This window comes from Nyctibius grandis, chromosome 3 (assembly GCF_013368605.1).
Source record: "Nyctibius grandis isolate bNycGra1 chromosome 3, bNycGra1.pri, whole genome shotgun sequence".
NCBI classification, from domain to species: Eukaryota; Metazoa; Chordata; class Aves; order Nyctibiiformes; family Nyctibiidae; genus Nyctibius; species Nyctibius grandis.
The window spans coordinates 63,585,301-63,605,067 of NC_090660.1; the positions used below are offsets into that span (position 1 = coordinate 63,585,301).

Genomic DNA, 19,767 nt, shown 5'->3' on the forward strand with positions numbered 1-19,767 from the left:
GTGAAGTTTTATTGTGTTCTAAGGTGTCATGATTTATGTTCAAGTGCAAGGGACATCTGGAAAACATGCATGGTATGGCACTTGGTTTGGTTCCTTTATCTTCCTCCACTACCTTAAAAAAGTCTCACCAAACGCATTGGCTCAAAATATGAAAGTTACAGAGTTGTGCTACCTTAAAACATTTAACCAAACACAGGTACTCAAAATAAGAAAGTCATCCATGCTACTCACAGTGTACACACAGAAGAGACAGTCCCACCATCAACCAGGTCACAGGGAAAATAGGAGAAATTCTGAAGATCTAGCATCAGAACAAACAATGCAGACACGCTGTTGAAATATATATATCTAGAGAGCTAAAAGAGTTAAAATCTGTGCACCTTTACTTAAAACTTCAGGTAAACCTCAACACTTTGTCTTTTCAAGAGGTAAGTTTGCTGCTCAATCAATCTAGGATGTTCTGAAGCAATTTCAATTAGCACCCATTTTTAACAACTTTGATCTTTAACCCAGCTGGCTACCGTATTCAGGTGCATTCCAATTAAATATCTAGAAAGTCAAATCTCTAGCTATCATTAAAAAGAAGTCCTAAAATAGAAGCATCATCTTAATATTCTCTTCATATATTTAGAAACAGGCAAAGGTAAGCTGTAGAGTGACTGGGATTCAAATAATGTTGTTGATAACCTGACCAAAGACTCTGAGGGCTTTAGCAGTGATTTCTGTAGACTGATGGCCTATTGTATTTAAAATAGCCTGAAGCAGAAGTGTTTTTTAACGGGATTACAGAAACTACAGAGAGAGTTACTGGAATTATGCCATTCAGAAACAGTCAGCACTCACCTGCCACTGACCTTGGAGTTTATCTCTACACCTGGAGCCTGCTGGGATGACTGCATACCAAGTGAATTCGCAAGTTACAAAAGCTTGCCTTTATCGTTTCACTATTTGGTTATTTTTTCCCTGATTTCTGGACACTTATCATGGTTACGCAACTCTTATAAGCAGTGCAAATAGTTTCAAAACAGCACCCATCTTAAAGCATGCCGATTTCACGGGATCCTGCTATTCCTGGAGCTTGAGAACCAGCAGGTTTGACTTGCAGTGGGCTATGCCCAGCCCTCAAAATAGGATGTAAATATGTTCATACAGGTGTAGTCATTAAAAAAAAAAACCTTAAAATACTGTTTAACTGTTCTTCAGAAATGGGTATGTAGGCATCTGGTGATCATGATGGAAACCAAAAGTAACATATGTTTCCTCCAGGGGAATGCATAAGATAAGTAGATAGCCCACACATTAACCACTTAACTTTTTATCAGACGTGGGGAGAAGGCCACCACACAGAGAAATCTCTTGATAGATAAACATGGGTGAGTCAATTATGCCAAGCCATAAACACAGAGAGATTCTCACTGAAATGGAAATTGCTGAGTTGACAAGAAATTTGTGTTTCTCTCAACTATACGAGATATATACAGCACTATTCCTCACCAAAAAGACAAAAATAAAACAGAGTAGACATTGTTTCCAAGAAAATAGATCACTGCAGTTGAGCTAGGCAATATTCACAATATTTCCACAGGCAATGATAGAAAAGACTTATTTTTGCAGACAAGGTTCATGTTTGTATGGGTTACTTATTTTCTCATTGTTTACTAAGTAAATAGTATGAATCAGCATGTTGAAAGTCATATGGGTTTTCTGATAAGTAGCCTCAGTTTAGAGGCCTTGATATAAAAATCACAGACCCCACCAGTTTCTACTTGCTGACACTGAGACTTCCTAGTCGTAGGCAAAATGGCTTTTCGTTCTGTATTTCTCGTTTTCTTAGCTGGCCTGGCATTTTCCTCTGAAGCTGCACCTGCGGTAAGTGTCTCAGGATTGAGGTCCTTCATACTGATGTAGTCCACCTTTTTTTTTCTTTTTTTTTTTTTTCAATACTTTAATTACTGTAAGTGAAAAATTGAATATTCCATTTTATTGCATTTATTTTGATTTTATGGTATGTATTGACTGTAGTTCACTCTTACTGCTCTTTTTCTGGTCCGTCTTTCTCCTCTGTGATGCTTAGTGAGAGGGCTTTGTGGTTAGAGAAGCAGCACTTATCATTAGACTCAGCGACCATGTGAAAAACAATGTAAGACAAGAAAGGAAAAAAATATCATATTCACTACACAAAAGCCTTGGGCCTGTTGAAAAGTAACTAATAGCCCTTATAATACAACGAACAAGCTCCTGTCATGAGGGATTTTGTTTCCTGTTGTGAGATCCATGCTGGAGAAATGCCTTCTCTAGTCCTCTGCCTTACTGCTCTACCCGCTACAGCTCTATTCCATGCAAGCAAGAAGGGATTTCAGCACTCATTGCTGCAAGCAAAGAACAGAGCCAAAGCCAGGATCCCACTTCCAGAGGGCTCACTTATTCCAGCAAGGCAACCTAGAGACACAGATGCTTCAGCCTGAAATTCTCCTAGAAAAGACTTGTCTCTCTCTCTCTCCCCCTACCCGTTCTTCCTCTCAAGCTGTGATCTTTGGGAAAATGAATACCTGACCAATCTTTGTGAGGAAGTCGACTTTCATTGATCTCCCAGGGTGTAAAAGCCAGGAAAATTAGTGGTGGCAGTAGAGCCCTCCTTGCCAATGCCTCAGAAGAAACACTAGCAAGGACCCTCTGCATTCCAGAAAGGGAGCCTGAGGAGCCAGGGCGTACAGGTGGAATAGATACATGCTGATATAGGGCAGGGTTCCTGGCTCATGGCATGTTCAGTATATCACAGACTGTAAGAGAGGATGTAAGAGAGAGCTCTTAGTTTTTACCATCTACACCACGATTCATTTTGCAATGATTAAATGGCGATCAATGATTGCTATTTTGAGATCATCCCTGATTAGCACCTTATACAAAGCTCTATTTTCTCACTTTTCAGCTACAGAATCAGGTAATGGAAGGTCAAAGCCCTGATTCAACTCTACTTTTGAATAGGTAGAACATCAGGGAATAACCACACCTTGTGATGAACATGTTGCGAGTGAAATTACAGCCATCCCATCTTTGAATGAAGGTTTTCCTCTCCTACCCCTGCATAGCTGCCAGGGGCTGACAAATCTGATCCAACATGGTGTTAGGAGAGAGTCTGTATGTGCTGCTTATTAAGTTTATAGCAGAATTAAGATAACTCTATAGCAACAAGACATCAGAAGCTCTCAAATCTAGAAAGCCGTGCTCGAATTACCACTCCAAAATACAGGGGAAGAGCTGCCAGATTTTTAAATATTCCTACCACCTTTGATGACTTAATTATTTCCTGTTGAGGTCACAATTTAGTTACAACTTCATGCTGGAGATGATGTGTAACTAAGCCATGCCAAAGAGAAAACAGAAATGCGTTCTCTCACAAAGCCGCAGTGCCTCTCCAGCACACCATGGCTACACTCCTCCCGACAGTTTCTGACATCTTCCTCCCTGGTTCCACCGTGTCCAGCCTCCAGAAATCTTCAGGGTACGTTTCTGCAGTACAAAGTGATCTTGTTGAGCAAAATATGATATATTCTGTAGATTTACAAAATAATATTTCTTACTGCTTTATTATGCACCATTTCTCACCTTTCTTACAATATAAAAATTCTCTCTTCCTATCTGAAGGACTCTGCTGACCTCAAGCACCCTCTTTTTATAAAAATTCTGGATTCAGTCCGAGGAAGTCCAGCTCCAAATGTTCCAGTTAAGTTATATAAAGAAGCTGCAGATGGATCTTGGGAACTGATAAATTCAAAGTAAGTCATACGAAAATAATGAGTGAAAGAAGGGAAAGGCAATGGGAAGAGGCCAGATAGCTGAAAAACCAGTTTCACATTCTCTAACATAAGTTGTCTTTTTTACTCAAGAGGAAAGAGAACATACTATTGAATGAATTTGCTGCAGACTGTCTTTTAACTGTACTACAGTTCCAACTACCACAATGGTTTTATAATGCTTTATAATTACTGTGAGCACAAGAAAGTATTTTAAGCTATCCTTTAATTCAATCATCACTTCTCTTCAATTTCATTACAAAGGATTATATTACTTTTTCGTACCCAGCAATGAACTGCTGCATTGTTACCAGAAGAATCAGGCAGGCTCTTTTAGTTTGTTTGAAACTAAGACTCTGGTTGAAAATCCTACCTTTATTGGCTATTTTCCATCTTTCTAAATGGATTTTCATTTCATACAACACAACAGCTTTAAAAAGAAAACACGGTTTTGAACATATACCACATCATATTTGATAGCTGCCTTTGCTTCAAGAAAAAGGAATCAGCCAAAAGGAGAAAATTTGGGCATAAAGCTTTCGCACCTCCTCCCCCACAGAGAAGCAATTACATCTAAAATAAGAAAAAGAATTTACCAGATATTTAAATGTTGCCATGTCTTTTAAAAAAATGTAATTGTAGAATTTCAAACGTAGATGACTTTTTTTTTGAAATTGCCCTCAATTTTAGTATATATTAACACTTTAAAAACTCAAAAGCAATTTTTACTTAAAGTATAATCTGGAATGAAATTGAAAAATATTGTAGGGGGTACACAGAATGAACATTCTTTATTCAGCAAGCAAGATCCCACTTCCACACTTATCTCCTCAAGATAGTTGCAAAGTCTCACCTGAGACCTTTCCAGGTCTGTTAACAGTCTTCTACCTAAAAAAGTGAGATAGGACTCATAAGGGCTAAAGCTGACATCGTGCAGGAATTTCATTAGTGGGATCCCAGACTCAGATGCATTTCTAGAAAGTCCATGAGAAACTGTACGTAAGTGGCTCTTTGGTGTCACAGAGCAGTGGGCTGGCAGAAGCTACAGTGAGCTCATTGAAAAATACAGCTACAGTGAAGGCCACACGTTTGTACAAGGTGGGAAAGAACAATCTATTCACATTGTCCTACTTAAATTGCCTCCCACCCCTCAAATGAGAAGATAGTTTCACACATACTCTGTCACTGGAAATGCATGAAATTTTCCATTAAGAGTGTGTTCAGTTTACTAATCTTCAAATCTGAGCTTAGAGGCTTTATCTTTATATAAAGATACAAATGGCGTTCTACGACTTCACAGTTCAACGCTATCTTAAAGCACAAATCCTAAGTAATACACTGGACAATGACATAAAATACATTCAATTCTTTATTTTTCTCTGCATGCAAATTGAATAAAATATGTTCAGAAAAAGATTTGGCATAACACAAAAAAGTGGTTTGTGACTACTGACATCAGGCACTAGAAGCACTGTTATTTGTGGATAACCTACCCAATCAAAAACCTACTATTATATAACTTATTTCACAGAAATAGGTTTCAACCAAGAGACATGCTTGAGAAACATTCAATATTTGTTCTGGAGCCCCAAATTGCTTGGTGTTCAAAGGTCTATAGATTCAAGCCAGTACTATGGCCTTGGATAGCACTGATAGTATCTTCAAATCAAACAAAACCATGTTTGTTGAGGATGGAAAACCAACTTATCAATACAGACAACAGGGAATTCCGTAAGGTTACACTGTTGGCTGACCTACAGTCATTTCAAATAGCAGATCTCAAATTTCAAATAGCCACCTGCAAAAAATATTCATACTGATAAAGCAACTCAATACATTTAAGTAAGAAAGAAAACTAGGGAAAAATCAAAAGTCAACCTTACTTACTTGCACAGTAAGTGCATCATAGAGCTTCCACATTGCTTACAGCAGTGGTGAAGTTTTCCCTCTGAGTGGGTTCATTTAATTAACGCCAAGACTCTGCCAAGAGTCTATGAGCGATAATGACAGCTTTTGGCTCACCCCCAAAGCATGCAGAGTAGTGACATGGCAGGCAGCCATCTGCTGTGGCCATCGTGGAAGTAGCAAATGCCAAGATAAGCTCTGAAGCATCCATAATACAGATGGACGTAAGCCATTCCAGACCAATAGAAGTATTCATCATATTACTTAAGCTACACAACACCGCTCATGTTCAATTGCTAAGAATTGTAGTTTTCTTGGGTTTTTAACAAAAATACAAAAGTGCATTCTTCTGCCATCACACAGACAAACCAAGGACAATGGAGAGCTCCATGAGCTCACAACTAAAGAACAATTCGTAGCAGGGCTATACAAGATTGAGCTTGATACAGCCTCTTATTGGAAGAGCCTGGGCTTGAATCCCTTCCATCACCATGCTGATGTGAGTATTCATTTTCTCCTGTACTTTAGTTGCAAAGAATAAAGATACTTTATATGTCTAGGCTTCAATTACTAATTGCACAGTGAACTTTCTTTTCACTTTAAAATATGTTTGCATTAATACTTCAAATCCAGAGTCTCAAAGCTTTGCAACAACATATTCATAAGAGAATCTAGTTACTAGCTTCCCGATAACTCTCAGTGAGGTCTTAGATGCACTACTTACAAAGAGGTTTTCCATCCTTCTACCTCTACTTACGCCTGTGATTCTTTCTATGACTGTTTCTAGACATCTGAAGAACAGGTGGAGTACTCTGTTAAGTCTCCTGGGAAAAGGATTTTTCTGCCTTTTGGATCTGCTATTTGTACAGCTGCAGACAAAGTTTTTTAATTTAGATTTTTAAAGATAATGGAAGTATGAACTGTGTTCTGGATGTTTGGATCTTCAGTTTACAACAGAAAAAAGTATATCAAGGCTTTTTAGTTTGCATGGGACAGATAAACTGGTTAGATGCAGGTGGTCCGAACCTGGTTCCAAGTGAGGCCAGCTGCAGGGTTTGGGGCTCCTTGAGGGCCATCCCCTTCCCCTCCACAGCATCAGCCCTTTCATATGACCTTTCAGTAGTAGCAGCAGTCCTGTATTAGTTGTTCAGTGGACTGTGACAGATCAGTGAGCACCACCAGCTGTAGTTTGCAACTGCTGCTCAGTCATTCCTCATCTCTTTTTGTTTTTGCCTCCCTGAAATGCATGGGAGATGTTCTTATTCTAGACAATAATGAAGGTTAATGCTGGATAGTCTTGCCTTCTGTGATAACTGAAATAAAAGAGGTAAGATCAAAGATTTACAGTGTGCAAGTAAATTGATTATAGATCAAGATGTTTTAAGTCAATATTCCAGACCAGAAAGGAATTTAATCGAGTGCAAGAGCCTCCTTTCTTAAAAATAAGCCTCAGTAGGGATCATGTTTTTCTCAGTTCACTGGTTGATTCATATGCATCTTTTTTATTAATGTTGAAAGGAGCACAAGCTATGCGTCACAGAATGTTATTAAACTGTGTCTATTTTAGAAGCTGACACCCATTGTCTCACAACACCAAATAATCTACTATGTAGAGAGAGAAATCAAAGAACAGGACATGAGCTGATGGGGGAGATGTTAAAAGAGCTGTTGTAAACCATTCATACGTAAGGTTATTATCACATTGTGGCCAAAGGACTAATGTAGCCCTTCTCTATCTTCTAGATACGTTAAGGTTAAAAAAAGTCATTGCTTCATATTTTGGCCAGATGTTACTGCAGCACTGTGTTTAATTCTGTTCCTCAAAGTTCAGGACTTCATAAGAGCAATAAAAATATTCAAATACTTGAAAAGAACGTGTTTTTTTTTTAAAAAATAAAGAAAATCAATGGGGTTCACTGTAGATCTTCAATGAGGAAAAAAAAAACCTTGTTGCCATTTATGAGTACCAACAAGGAAACCCCAATTTGGATAATAAATATATTTGATAAAATTTTAAATAACGTGACATGTATGCTTTTAACAAAGGATATTTAATCAGTGGAAAAATTGTGTGTAACAGGCAGTCACAGATCACAGTGATCAAATCACCCCAAGAGAAGATATTTCCAAAGTTTTGTGGGAGGTTAGGTAGAATGACCACAATGGTTCCATTTAGGCTTGTATCTAGAGATTAATTCTCATTTGTCTTGTATTTGTTTTTTCTTTTTCCAGGTGGCATTCACAGCTAATGATGCTGGTTATCGACATTACTCCATTGCTTTTTTCCTCAGTCCCTTTTCTTACTCAACTACAGCAGTAGTTAGTGAGCCAGTGGAATAGAAGCTGACATTAAGGATGAAAATTTAGATGTGTAAATTAAAATTTCCATAAATGATAGGAACTTAGTTTCTGACTGTACCAACAGCTTTAGATTTTATAGTAAATCACTAACAGTAACAGTCATTTATTCACTTTTTAACTTTAGGAAGAATGTGTATTGACTTTGTTTTCAAATACTCTTCTGAATAAGAGTATTCTGTATTTCTGTATTCTATAAGTATTGCTCTTCTGAATAAAAGTTTAGGGTTTGAAAATCACATTAAGCTTAGCAAAAATGCATTGAAACTCCATTACTGGGATTCTGAGAATAAACCAGTGTCTTCCATGAAGTTAACAAACTACATTCCTTCTTGCAAAGGAAACGAACCAAACACATCTGAAAGGTGTCTCATGAAAAGTAAGCACACAGAAAATGCAATCCACCACCTATCATCATCTATATTACCGAAGCCCACAACAGATGAAGTCACAGGGGACTGCTACCCAGGACCCCACATAATCATCAGATAAACTCACCTGCCAATTCTGACTTTTAAGATATAGAAGCAAAAGCAGCTTAAAAGTGACAGCAAGGTAGAATAGCATTTAAGGATGCTACTCATACTTAAAATGCCTTCTTTCCTGTTTTCCAATATAACTGGTGACACTTTCAAGAGTAGTGCATATCCAATGTTGCAGAAGACATACTGAAGAAGTTTATTTGTGTATTTTCATAAAATTCTGCAAATACCTTTGTCCCCAGTGGAAGTACTCTCAAAAGTTACTCACATACCTATAACCATCGGACACTTTTGTAAAAGCTGTAAGATACAATGAAAAATAAGAAGGATAACTGAGGATTCCTGAGAAAACCAGCTCCCTATTTAATGCCACGAGAAATACGGATGAATCCTTCTATTTCCCATTCTTATAATCCATATATAAGGAAGATTACTCCTAAACTCCTAGAGAAGAGCCATTACGAGATTCAACAGAATAGCAACCCTATCTTGGAAAAGTACACAAAAAATGTTGAGTCATTTAGCCTAATAAAACCAAAAGCTGAAAGCATATAAATACATATACATGAAAGCATATAAAAGCATATAAAGGGAAAACGATTTGTTAGCCTAAGGCTTGATCCTGTCACAGCCTAACCTGATGTATTTGCTGGCCAGATGTCCCTCTTGTTGTTACTTTGAGAAACTGAACACTAGAAAAATGAGCACTTTGTCTATAAACAAAACACAAAGAAGATATGTTCTCCACAGCACCTGAGAATAAACAAACCGACACAAGCTTTAGAACATTGTATTTCATAAAAGACAATGATAAAAAAGTACAAACATTTTCATGAACAACAAAAAACCAAAACTATGATAGTACACAGGAAATTCCCAGCATTTGTTTCAGTGCATTTTTCATTAAGCTTATCTTACATACCTCTACAAATAAAAGAATCTTAAGTACACTTCCTCTTATTGATATGCAATGGATCCTTTTAATATTTTTAAATAACTGGCTCATTAGTAACCCACTACAACACAGTCATTAGTAAACACGATAGAAAAATAGACTGGCAAGATCCAAGAAAAAGGACATTTTGCACTTGCTTTTCAATACACTGTCTATGGCAAAAAGGATTTTATATTTTATATTCTTCTACTTAAATTTGAAATACAGCAAATGGGCTTAAGAGTATCTTAAGTATCAACCAGATTCCACTGTTAATATTTCTGTAATGTTTTTACTTGTTAATTTGCAAGACCTTCAGAATCTTGTAAAATCCTTCCTCTTTCTTCTCCCTCCATGTTCACTCCTTGAAGAGAAGACGTCCTTAATTTGCCTTGTCAGCAATGCAAAAGCCAATGCGATTGGTTTCTCTCCACCTTTTACAAGAATCATGAAAATATCAAAAGGAATGTGCACAACTTAGTTCTGCATCGCATTTATTTTGTTTGAAGGCACTGTCTATGTTAAAATTTACTACAGAATAGTACTGAGTTCAAGAAGGTAGTATGCAAACACTATTTTGATGGAAAGTTTAAGATGGCAACTTTTAAAACTTCCCAACAAGTGATAAAAGTATTTAGAGAAGAGTGTTGGTTAACAATTCATAATTTAACATCCATCACTTTGGGGGCACCAAAATGTAAACTCTTTAAGAACTCAGCTATATGTCATAATGCATTCACATACTGGTTTTAAATCACATTTTTTCTAAGACCATACATATTAATCACTTAGAGCTGTAAAGTTATATTAGCTCAGCCACAGCATATGTGTAATATAGTATGCATATATGTATGCATATATACGTATATATGAATCAGAATTTTTTAAAAATTGCACATTAATTTCACAGAATGGCTAACATGGGCACAAAAGCATGCTTCAGAAAACAGTACAGACCTACAGTACCAAAGGATGTTTCATAATCATAGGTGTTAAATTGTACGTGAACTTGTACTGAAAACAAGAATTCACTTCAAATTACGTTAGGGATTTAAAAATTTATTCAACTGTTCTTAAAGAATTGTATTAGCCTGTTATGAAATGAGACTAATCTTATTTTGAAGATATAATTGTTCATACAGTGTATTATCTCCCCTTTATCCTTATGCTGCAGAATATTCTATATACTCAGTTATAGAAAAATATATCAGGAGGTCATCAAACCACTTAAGCATGCTTTTGAAGGATGTTTTGTTCACTTTATGTTCACTTTTTTTTAATTTTCATTGCATTACATCATTTCTAAAGTATATTAGATTAACTAGTAGATTTTAAGGTAATTCCATATGGTTTAAAATATCCCTTACAATTGTTCTCAGCCACTTAAACTAAATCATTACATTTTCTACTAAATATTTGGGATGCCTACAACTAAGCTCATAACTTTACTGAAGAATGGCTAAGGGCAAAATTTGCTGCTGGGATGTCAAAGAAATAAAAGGTGTTTATTGGCATACAACTCAAATATACAAAGCACCATGGCAGCAATTCAAGAAACCAACACATAGTAATGAGTTAAAGTTAGCATTCTTTGTCAACACTCTTACAGAACACTCTATGGATATACAATCCTTATTATATACAGCTTTCCGTTCTTCATGGAGCAAAAGTCAATCTTTTGGTTCCTAAAGAGTTGAGTAACTGTGACAAACAAAGTTTAGTAGATCTGGTCAATATCTTTGCATTAACATAGAAAATAAATGATGCAGTCCTTTTCCTTAGTATTAACAAGCAATGTAAAAAATATTAGGAAAAGATAATAATGCTTAGCAGTGGGATACTTTAGGCAGCATAACATTACAAGCAATTGGAAAATAAGAAGGTATGTTTTACATCATAAGCCAAGGAAGGAGGCTAGTTACTCATACATATAACCACAAAAACAGAGAAACAGACAGGACCAATCCTTAGTGGGACTGCACAACCTCAGTCTCATTGTAAGTCATCGACTTGAGGATACTTAGTGCATCGTAGAAGCACTCAGCACTCTACCAGAATAGGCCCTTAAATAGCTATATTAATATATTATGAGTGGAATTTTAAAAAGCACTTGGGATTGGCCTGCTTTCAGTTCCGCTTATGCCATCATCATCATCAGTGGAACAGTTTGACCAACACCATGGTTCTGAAAATCCCAACACTGCAAGCATTAGAACTATGTTTTATTATTTTCTTAAAATCTAGCTTTAATATTCTTCCAATGAAGATGCGTTTTTGGCTCTTCTGATTTTGGAGGAATAAAAGTCGCTGTTTACTAGGATTTTGAAAAAAAAGAACAATACCAAAATACTATACGCACCCAGACACACTGTTTTTTAGGCATTAAAATGCCTGACATTGACACTAGTGGCACACTTTGAACAGTTAAGAGTTCCTGTAGATCGTAATACGCAACAACCGCAAGATTTTCCGTTAATACACATGCAATTTGCATATAAATAGGATTTAGATGGCAGGCAGGGTATCATACAATTTTGCTGGCAATACATAAAATTAAAAGCTTCTTTCTAGCAAGTTAATATATGAAATTGATTTTTCTATATAGATAGCAGGAGGCCTAGAGCTCACAAACTAGTATAACAGTTTACAGTCATAGCTGGCCAACAATTAATATTTCCTTTCTTTTCACGTAAGGTATAACCTTTTTTTTAAGCATATTTACATTTTACACTTGTTCTTTCATGCTAATAAAAACATTCCTACAGAATTCAAACAAGAACACACTCAAATACATACTGAAGCATAAAATATTGAGCAATTTAAAAGCAATGTACACACATTAATTTACATCACATATTTACAAAACTCATTTTAAAAAGAAACAAAAGCATTCATTTAAATACGAGGCAGGGGGCAGTTTAGTATAAAAAATTCCTGGAAGAAGAGGCCTCTGTCCCTACTTCCAGAGAAGATACAAGTCTGTTTTCTGCAGTTTATTTAGTTGAGTAGTTGAGATAGAGAATATGAAGAATGAAGGCTTGAACAGTAGTCTCATGCTGTAAACATCTGAGTGGTGGCTGCTGGCTTTCTTTCAGAATAAAATGCATGGTACATACAATCACTTTACTTCTCATTCCAAATACGCGTCATCAAATGGTCAAAAATCTCTAATTCTAAGCTGCTGTTTTGTTGGTTTGGTTTTGTTTTACAGTGTCTGTTCATAGTTTCCAGTGTTAAAAGTTTATTCTGGTAGGGTAGCTTGTCATTCCACTTCCATCAATAATCTCTAACAGGAGCAAGTTCTGGTATGAGATTAACAGTTATATTTTTATACAATCTACTGACAAGTATTTTAGGAGTATATATTAAATTGTTCAACCCATCAATATACTGACGTTCTCTGGAATATCTCAGAAGTTTATATCTGCAGAGGGAGTTGGAAGAAGAAAACATGAGAAAGATTTGCAAGAAACAACTCAATTGATGTTAGACATGATACTCTAACAGCCATTTCATGTTGAAATACGCTTTAAATTCTGAAACTACCTCTCAGCCCTTTGAAATTACCAAATTACCTACCTAAGATTTAAAAGCAAGCCACTGTCTGTTTTTTAATACACTTAGATTTTATGTTCACATATACAAGTTAACACTAAGACTAAATAACAAAGAAGGCATTTAATAAGTATACTTTTTATGGTCCCAAACTAAACTGATTTTTAAAGAACATGTAATTTCTTTGTTTTCTTTTGCTATAAAGCTCAACTATGGAGCTCAGAGAAGATTTAGGAACCTTCATTGTTCATCATTATACATTTAAATCTCTGAATTGTTTTTCATTTCATTCTTGAGAGTCCTACATTTGCAAACATCTAAATTTCAGGTGATTAAAAAAACAGTTCCCCTCCCCCAGATTACTGATATATATATTTTAGTTTCATATCATGTATTTACTCATGTCTACTGTACGTGTCTATTTAAAAATTATTAATAAAGCAGAAAATAAAGATGTTCCCAGAGACACCCATTGATAACAGAATTGAGCAGTATTTCTAATTATCTGAAAACACATGCCATAAACCCTTTATTTTGCGTTTCACACTCTTAATTTTTAAGTGCAGCTCATCTGCTACATTCTGGTTGCTATTACAACCTAGGGCAGCCAGAACCTACTGGCCAGTTAAAAGTGTTTTGCATCTTTGTAGCAAAAGAAAGGAACCCCAAAAGAAAAGGTTCATGTCAATGTCAGCAGGAAATGAGATGACCTGTATCTCAGAAAAGAATGTGATATGATGGAAGAAACCAATCCTTGAGGAGCTTTAAAGTCTGTTTTCACACAGGAGTTATTTCCCCTAGCTGTACTGCTTCCTTTTGCAGAATACCCAAATTAACCAACTAATGAAGTCCTACCAGCACTAGTGCCCAAACTATTAAGGAACAATAATATTCTCAAAGATTATGATGATAATATCTTCTAACACACAAACTCAGTCTCTCTCATGGTTAAATAAGAAATATCTGAACACCAAGCATAACGCGTTTAAGAAAATACAAAGTTTAGCACTAAAGAGGGAATGACACTGATAAGCACTGACTGCTTATTTGTACGTGTGGAAGATTTGTATGTGTGTTAAGAAAAAATTTTACATCTTTAGCTCTAGGATTTGAACAGTTCTCTGTTTTTCTTACCGTCCTAAAAACTGGACTTCACCTCTGTGATGATGAGGAATGGATTTGTATTTCCCTAAATCTCCCTCTGGTCTTGTTACATTGTATCCAGCATAGTGAACCCTGCAGTATAATATATAAACATTTGCATGAAGAGTTTTAAAAAGATGTTTTTACAAGTTATAGTAAAAGTGAAAAACATGCATCAAATCTTTTAAAGCTAAGTCTTTGCGTTCACTGACATTCTCTCCCTAAAAAACCCAAAACACTCCTAACCCAACAACTAAAAAAGCTGGCAAAACCAGTAAGGTGTGAAATAATAACGATTTCATATTTTAGAAGTTCCTCCTGCTTAGTTCTTAAAAGCACAACAACAGAAAAATATGAAAAATAGTTAAGGAAAAAGAATAAAACATACAAACTCTTCCTTTAAAATAGATCTCTCTATATATAAACTCATGCAGACACTTTGTTTCAACATCTCAACTGGAAGGTTTTACACTTGTTTACCATGAGCAATTAGTAATACAGTGAACATTGTTGTCACAAATTAACCTCTCTCTCAAACACTGCTCCTAAGATATGAAAGATACTTAAACTCATGCTTACTCTACATGTCTCTAGAATGGTATTCCATAATGCCAACAGCAGGAGAGATGTAAATCAAAATCAAAAAGCAACGCACAGAAGACTAGAAGGAATGAGACTAAATATGCCTAATACTGTTATCTGTTGTTATATCCATTATTTGTTACAAGACCCATCTCTTAAAAGCCTTTTAACTGTCCCCAGGCCAAGAAAAAGGAACATCATACTTGTTCTGATATTTCTAAAGTGAACTCTTTAGAAATGTTAGAATTTGTTCATTTAAAACAAATGTTAAAAGGTAACAACTAACAGAAAAAACACCTAGCTGCTCTCAAAAGGTGGATATCACAGAACAATGAGAAAGACATAAGCACTGAACACTCACCTGTTCCAAAGATCATCATCTTCTCCACCCCATCCCCAAAAGGCATTTGGAAACCCATTGATCTTCTTGAATTGTTCCACTGTCAGGCCACTTACACCACCAAAGAATTCATTGTATGGAAGACTGAAACAAAAGACAAATTATGTATTATTAGCTGAACTTAGATGGGCAGCCTTCTCTTTGTACAATACCTTTCAAAAAAACAACAACATCAAATTAAGGACATGAACAAATACTGGATGTATTCAATAAAGGAAACTGGTTTGCAGATCACTGGCATTAAGTAACATGGAAGCTGAAGAAAATGTTTGCAGTGATGTCTGATTTGCATAAAAGGTACTCTTAAACTGTAGATCTGATTAGTATCACCACATGAAACAAAAGTCTAGCATGTATTTCAGATGGCTGATTTAGACCCGTAGCTGAAGTGTTAAGTGGAGCCCTCAAACTGTTGTATATTGACACTATTCAACCGAAAAAAACCTCTCTTGAAACAACTGAAAAAAAATTATAGATCAATAATGCATCAATTCAGTAATTTTAATTCAGAACTATATTCTATAGAACTGCTAAAACTTGAGAGGAACAGTTTAACAGTACATATTCAATCACAGTGAAATACATCTTTAAAAAACAATTTTCCAGTTTTTAGAAGCTAAACTTTTCAATCAAAAGAATCTATAGACTTTTTTTGCCAGTAAGCATACAGTAATTACTAACACATATTATTAAGTAATAAGCAGTTGGCCAGCACGAAGAGCCACTACAGTGATAAAAACATAACACCCCTAAGGCCCAGGCAATGTGATTTCCAGTTCTCAAAACACTTTGTCAATCTAAAAAAAAAAAAAACAAACCAAAATAATAACATTTAATTATCTATATTTACTTCCATCAATACTAACTTGCATCCTTAACCCAGAAGCTGCTACAGTAAAGTGTGTTCCTCTTTCAGAAATAGCACACAAATTCATCAAATAAAAGTAGTTGAACATATTTCTCAGGAGATGCTTCCAAATATGGAACCTTCAAGGAGTTAGGACTATCTACAAAAAGATTTACCATTGCTTAGGACACAATTGCCACGCTGAAGGACAAATAACTCCAGAATGCAAGGGGAAAGAAAAAGAAATACACAGTCATGTAATTTCTGATCTCTGTGGAAACACAGGATTCAACCAAATCTTAATAGCATTTGGGGAAGGCTGTTACTATATATCCCTTTCAATATTTAACTGAAACAACAGGTGTGCTAAAAACCCCCCAAAAAACAAACACCTCCCTCCCAAAAAACAACCAACAAAAAACCACCACCAATCCAAAACCAACTCACCAATCAAAAATAAAAAGAACTGGGATATGATAGTTAATGGAACTGTTTGAGGATTTTATTCATATGTATGTATGTGTGTGTGGCGCATGTGCACTTTTTTGTATATATACATAAATATATATATATTTTATTGTTTATAAATATTTATTTATACATACATTATTCATAACATATACTTTGTAAATATTTATCTGTATTTAGACATTTTATAAATGTTATAAATGCATGTATAAATACATAAAGTATTTTATAAATACTTATAAAGATAGATGAATATACTTATGTATCTATATTTTGTTTATAATATTTTTAAATACATATAAAATTTTTAAAGGTTTGACTGCTACAACCTGAAGTCCAAACACAGAGTCACGTTTTCAATGCATTGCTTTTGATCTGTCAGGTTGACCAGGCTGTCAAGTTGATCAACTTCACAAATAAAATTTCAGGATGGCAAATACATACGTATAGCACGCAATAAGCTACAGCTTTATGTGCAGTGACTGGAAGAGTGTCATGAGATAGCAGAGTGTTAAAAAGCAAGTGAAACATCATTAATGTAAAATGGCAGAACGGAAAGAACAAAACTGCAGGGACCACTACATTCATCAAATGTCAACAGAGACTGAATACAAGATACGAAACAGTCTAGCAGTAAGAAAATTTTATGTTTAAAAGGCAGTACAAAGCAGAAATAAATTGTACATTTATGAGAAAATTAAGACATTTTTCCTATGGTATTTTGCTGCAGATTATCTGCTTATCTTTGTTAACAGCCACCGCAAAGGCTTATGTAGCCAGAAAAGATTTCTCATAAGCAAAGTAAGTTCTTCCCCCTTGACACACAGAGCCTCACTGCAACAAGTTCAACATTGAAAAGTCTAAATAATACTTTCAAATTAGCAACTACCAAATGTAGACACTGAACTTAAATCTTCATTTTAATAACTATTCATTTATGTAAATAGCATGGTAGGAGGCTGTGTTGCTGGTTTCACCTACTGTATATACCATCACAAAACTCATACATACTTTAAGAATGTTTCTGAGTCTTTAAGAAACAATGTGAATAAAGCTAATTACTTACATGTACATATATTTGTCCAGCTTTGCTGCAAAATGGCGTGGCATTTCTCCACATCCATAGTAATTTCGGTCATTTTCAGGTAAGTGATCCACATCATGAAATATTATGCAGTCCCAGACAGCATCCTTCATAGCCTCTTTGAAGCCAACATTAAACAGCATTGCACGATTAAAAGGTTGTGTACCTGACTTCAAACAGAAAACAAAGGAGATATTGTAAGAATCAAGAGAGATAAAATTTCAATACTATGAGAAATACATCCTCTACTATACAAAAAAAAAAGCATTGACAAAGATGTCTGTCATTCCTCTAGCTAAGCAGAGCAATAGCTTAGCACCAACTACATCAACTGTATGTCTAGATGTTCTCCCCTCTTACATAAAACTTAGCACTAGCAACTTACAGCACTAGTAACTCTGAAGTATCAAACATGGGTGGTTTGGATTAATACAGCATGACATTACGAGTTAAAGAAATACTGATACAAACCAGGAAAGAAACATTACAGTTTGTTTCTTGTTACAACAGTCGGATCGAATAGAATTGAATAGAACATTCCAGTAGGAAGGGACCTACAATGATCATCTAGTCCAACTGCCTGACCAATTCAAGGCTGACCAAGTTAAAGCATCTTATCAAGAGCTTTGCTCAAATGCCTCTTAAACACTGACAGGCTTGGGCCATCGACCACCTCCCTAGGAAGCCTCTTCCCGTGTTTGACCACCCACTCGGTAAAGAAATGCTTCCTGATATCAAGTCTGAACCTCCCCAGGAGCAGCTTTGAACCATTCCCATGTGTCCTATCACTGGATCCCAGGGAGAAGAGCTCAGCACCTCCCTCTCCACTTCCCCTCCTCAGGAAGCTGTAGAGAGCAATGAGGTCACCCCTCAGCCTCCTTTTCTCCAAACTAGACAAGCCCGAAGTCCTTAGCCGCTCCTCATAGCACATGCCTTCCAGCCCTGTCACTAGCTTTGTTGCCCTCCTCTGGATGCATTCAAGGACCTTCACATCCTTCTTGAATTGTGGGGCCCAGAACTGCACACAGTACATGAGGTGAGGCTGCACCAATGCTGAATACAGTGGGATAATCACCTCTTTTGACTGGCTGGTTATACTGTGCTTGATGCACCCCAGGATGCAGTTTACCCTCTTGGTTGCCAGGACACACTGCTGACTCCTACTGAGGCTGCTCTGGACCAGCACCCCCAGATCCCTTTCTGCAGGGCTGCTCTCCAGCCACTCCTCTCCCAATTTATACTTGTGCCCAGCTTTACTCCATCCTAGGTGCAGAAGCCAGCATTTCAACTTGTTAAATTTCATCCCATTAATCATAGCCCAACACTCCAATCTATCTAGATCCGTCTGCAAGGCATCCTGTCCCTTGAGAGAGTCAACAGCACCTCCCACTTTGGCATCATCAGCAAACTTGCTAATGGCACATTCAACTCCTGCATCCAGATTGTTGATAAATATACTGAACAGAACTGGCCCTAGAACTGAGCCCTGCGAAACACCGCTGGCGACCCATCTTCAGCCAGATGTAGCCCCATTTTTTTGTCCTTGAAAACTTACAAAGACAATAGATTCAAAGAGGCCGTGTTATCACCTATAAAATATCAGCCCATATTTGAAGAAAAGCAACATGTATCTGGCCACTGCTTAAACTAGGGAATGGAGCTGAACTTTCCTTTTTCATTCAAAGGATTAGAACAGTGGAGTAAAAACGTTTAAATTCTGGATTAATCTAAATCTCGATAAGAATATCAAATCTCTTTTAGTAAGGAATCTTGAAGAGTCACTTTTCAAGTGAATGGTGTTACCTGTTCAACAACATAGAAGGCAAATTCCAGCCGCTGCTTCTGCAACATAGGTATCAGATGACGGAAAAAAATTGGAAGATGTTCATGGCGATTCCGAAAAGGAATAAGGATCGCCACCTTCAAAAAAATTATATATATATAAAGCTATTATATTAGCATTTTTAAATTTTAATGTTTCAATACAGATCAAGTTTCCCATGGCTTACGTAGGCTTTTCAACTTCTACATTTGAACTGGCTCAGTGTTTTAGACTTTCATTCCCACTAGTAAAGTGTGTTGGCATCTGCTCAAACAATTAGAAAAGTAAAATTCTGAGGTAAAACATAAGTAAGATCTTCCATTTATGTTCAACTTGCTTCCTGATTATACTTTAAGCAACATATACATACGACAAGTTGCATCCATATGATAA

General features: G+C 36.2%; 2 protein-coding genes across 2 annotated transcripts in view; one reads left to right on the forward strand and one right to left on the reverse strand.

Annotated features, from left to right (window-relative positions):
- The first annotated feature begins 1,789 nt into the window (after window positions 1-1,789).
- LOC137661275 (transthyretin-like) lies at window positions 1,790-8,180 on the forward strand. Its single transcript, XM_068396764.1, has 4 exons — window positions 1,790-1,869; window positions 3,646-3,776; window positions 6,063-6,198; window positions 7,932-8,180. Exons 1-4 carry the CDS (start codon window positions 1,801-1,803, stop codon window positions 8,037-8,039), a joined length of 444 nt encoding a protein of 147 aa, XP_068252865.1. The 5' UTR covers window positions 1,790-1,800; the 3' UTR covers window positions 8,040-8,180.
- A 4,552-nt stretch (window positions 8,181-12,732) lies between these two features.
- Window positions 12,733-19,767, reverse strand: part of B4GALT6 (beta-1,4-galactosyltransferase 6) — a 34,451-nt gene continuing 27,416 nt past the window's right edge. Inside the window, exons 5-9 of the mRNA XM_068396865.1 lie at window positions 19,356-19,472; window positions 17,535-17,722; window positions 15,115-15,237; window positions 14,163-14,264; window positions 12,733-12,897 (exon numbers count right to left, since the gene is read on the reverse strand). Of these exons, the coding sequence (XP_068252966.1) occupies window positions 12,750-12,897; window positions 14,163-14,264; window positions 15,115-15,237; window positions 17,535-17,722; window positions 19,356-19,472 (678 nt within the window). The 3' untranslated portion in view covers window positions 12,733-12,749. The remainder of the gene's footprint in view (window positions 12,898-14,162; window positions 14,265-15,114; window positions 15,238-17,534; window positions 17,723-19,355; window positions 19,473-19,767) is intronic.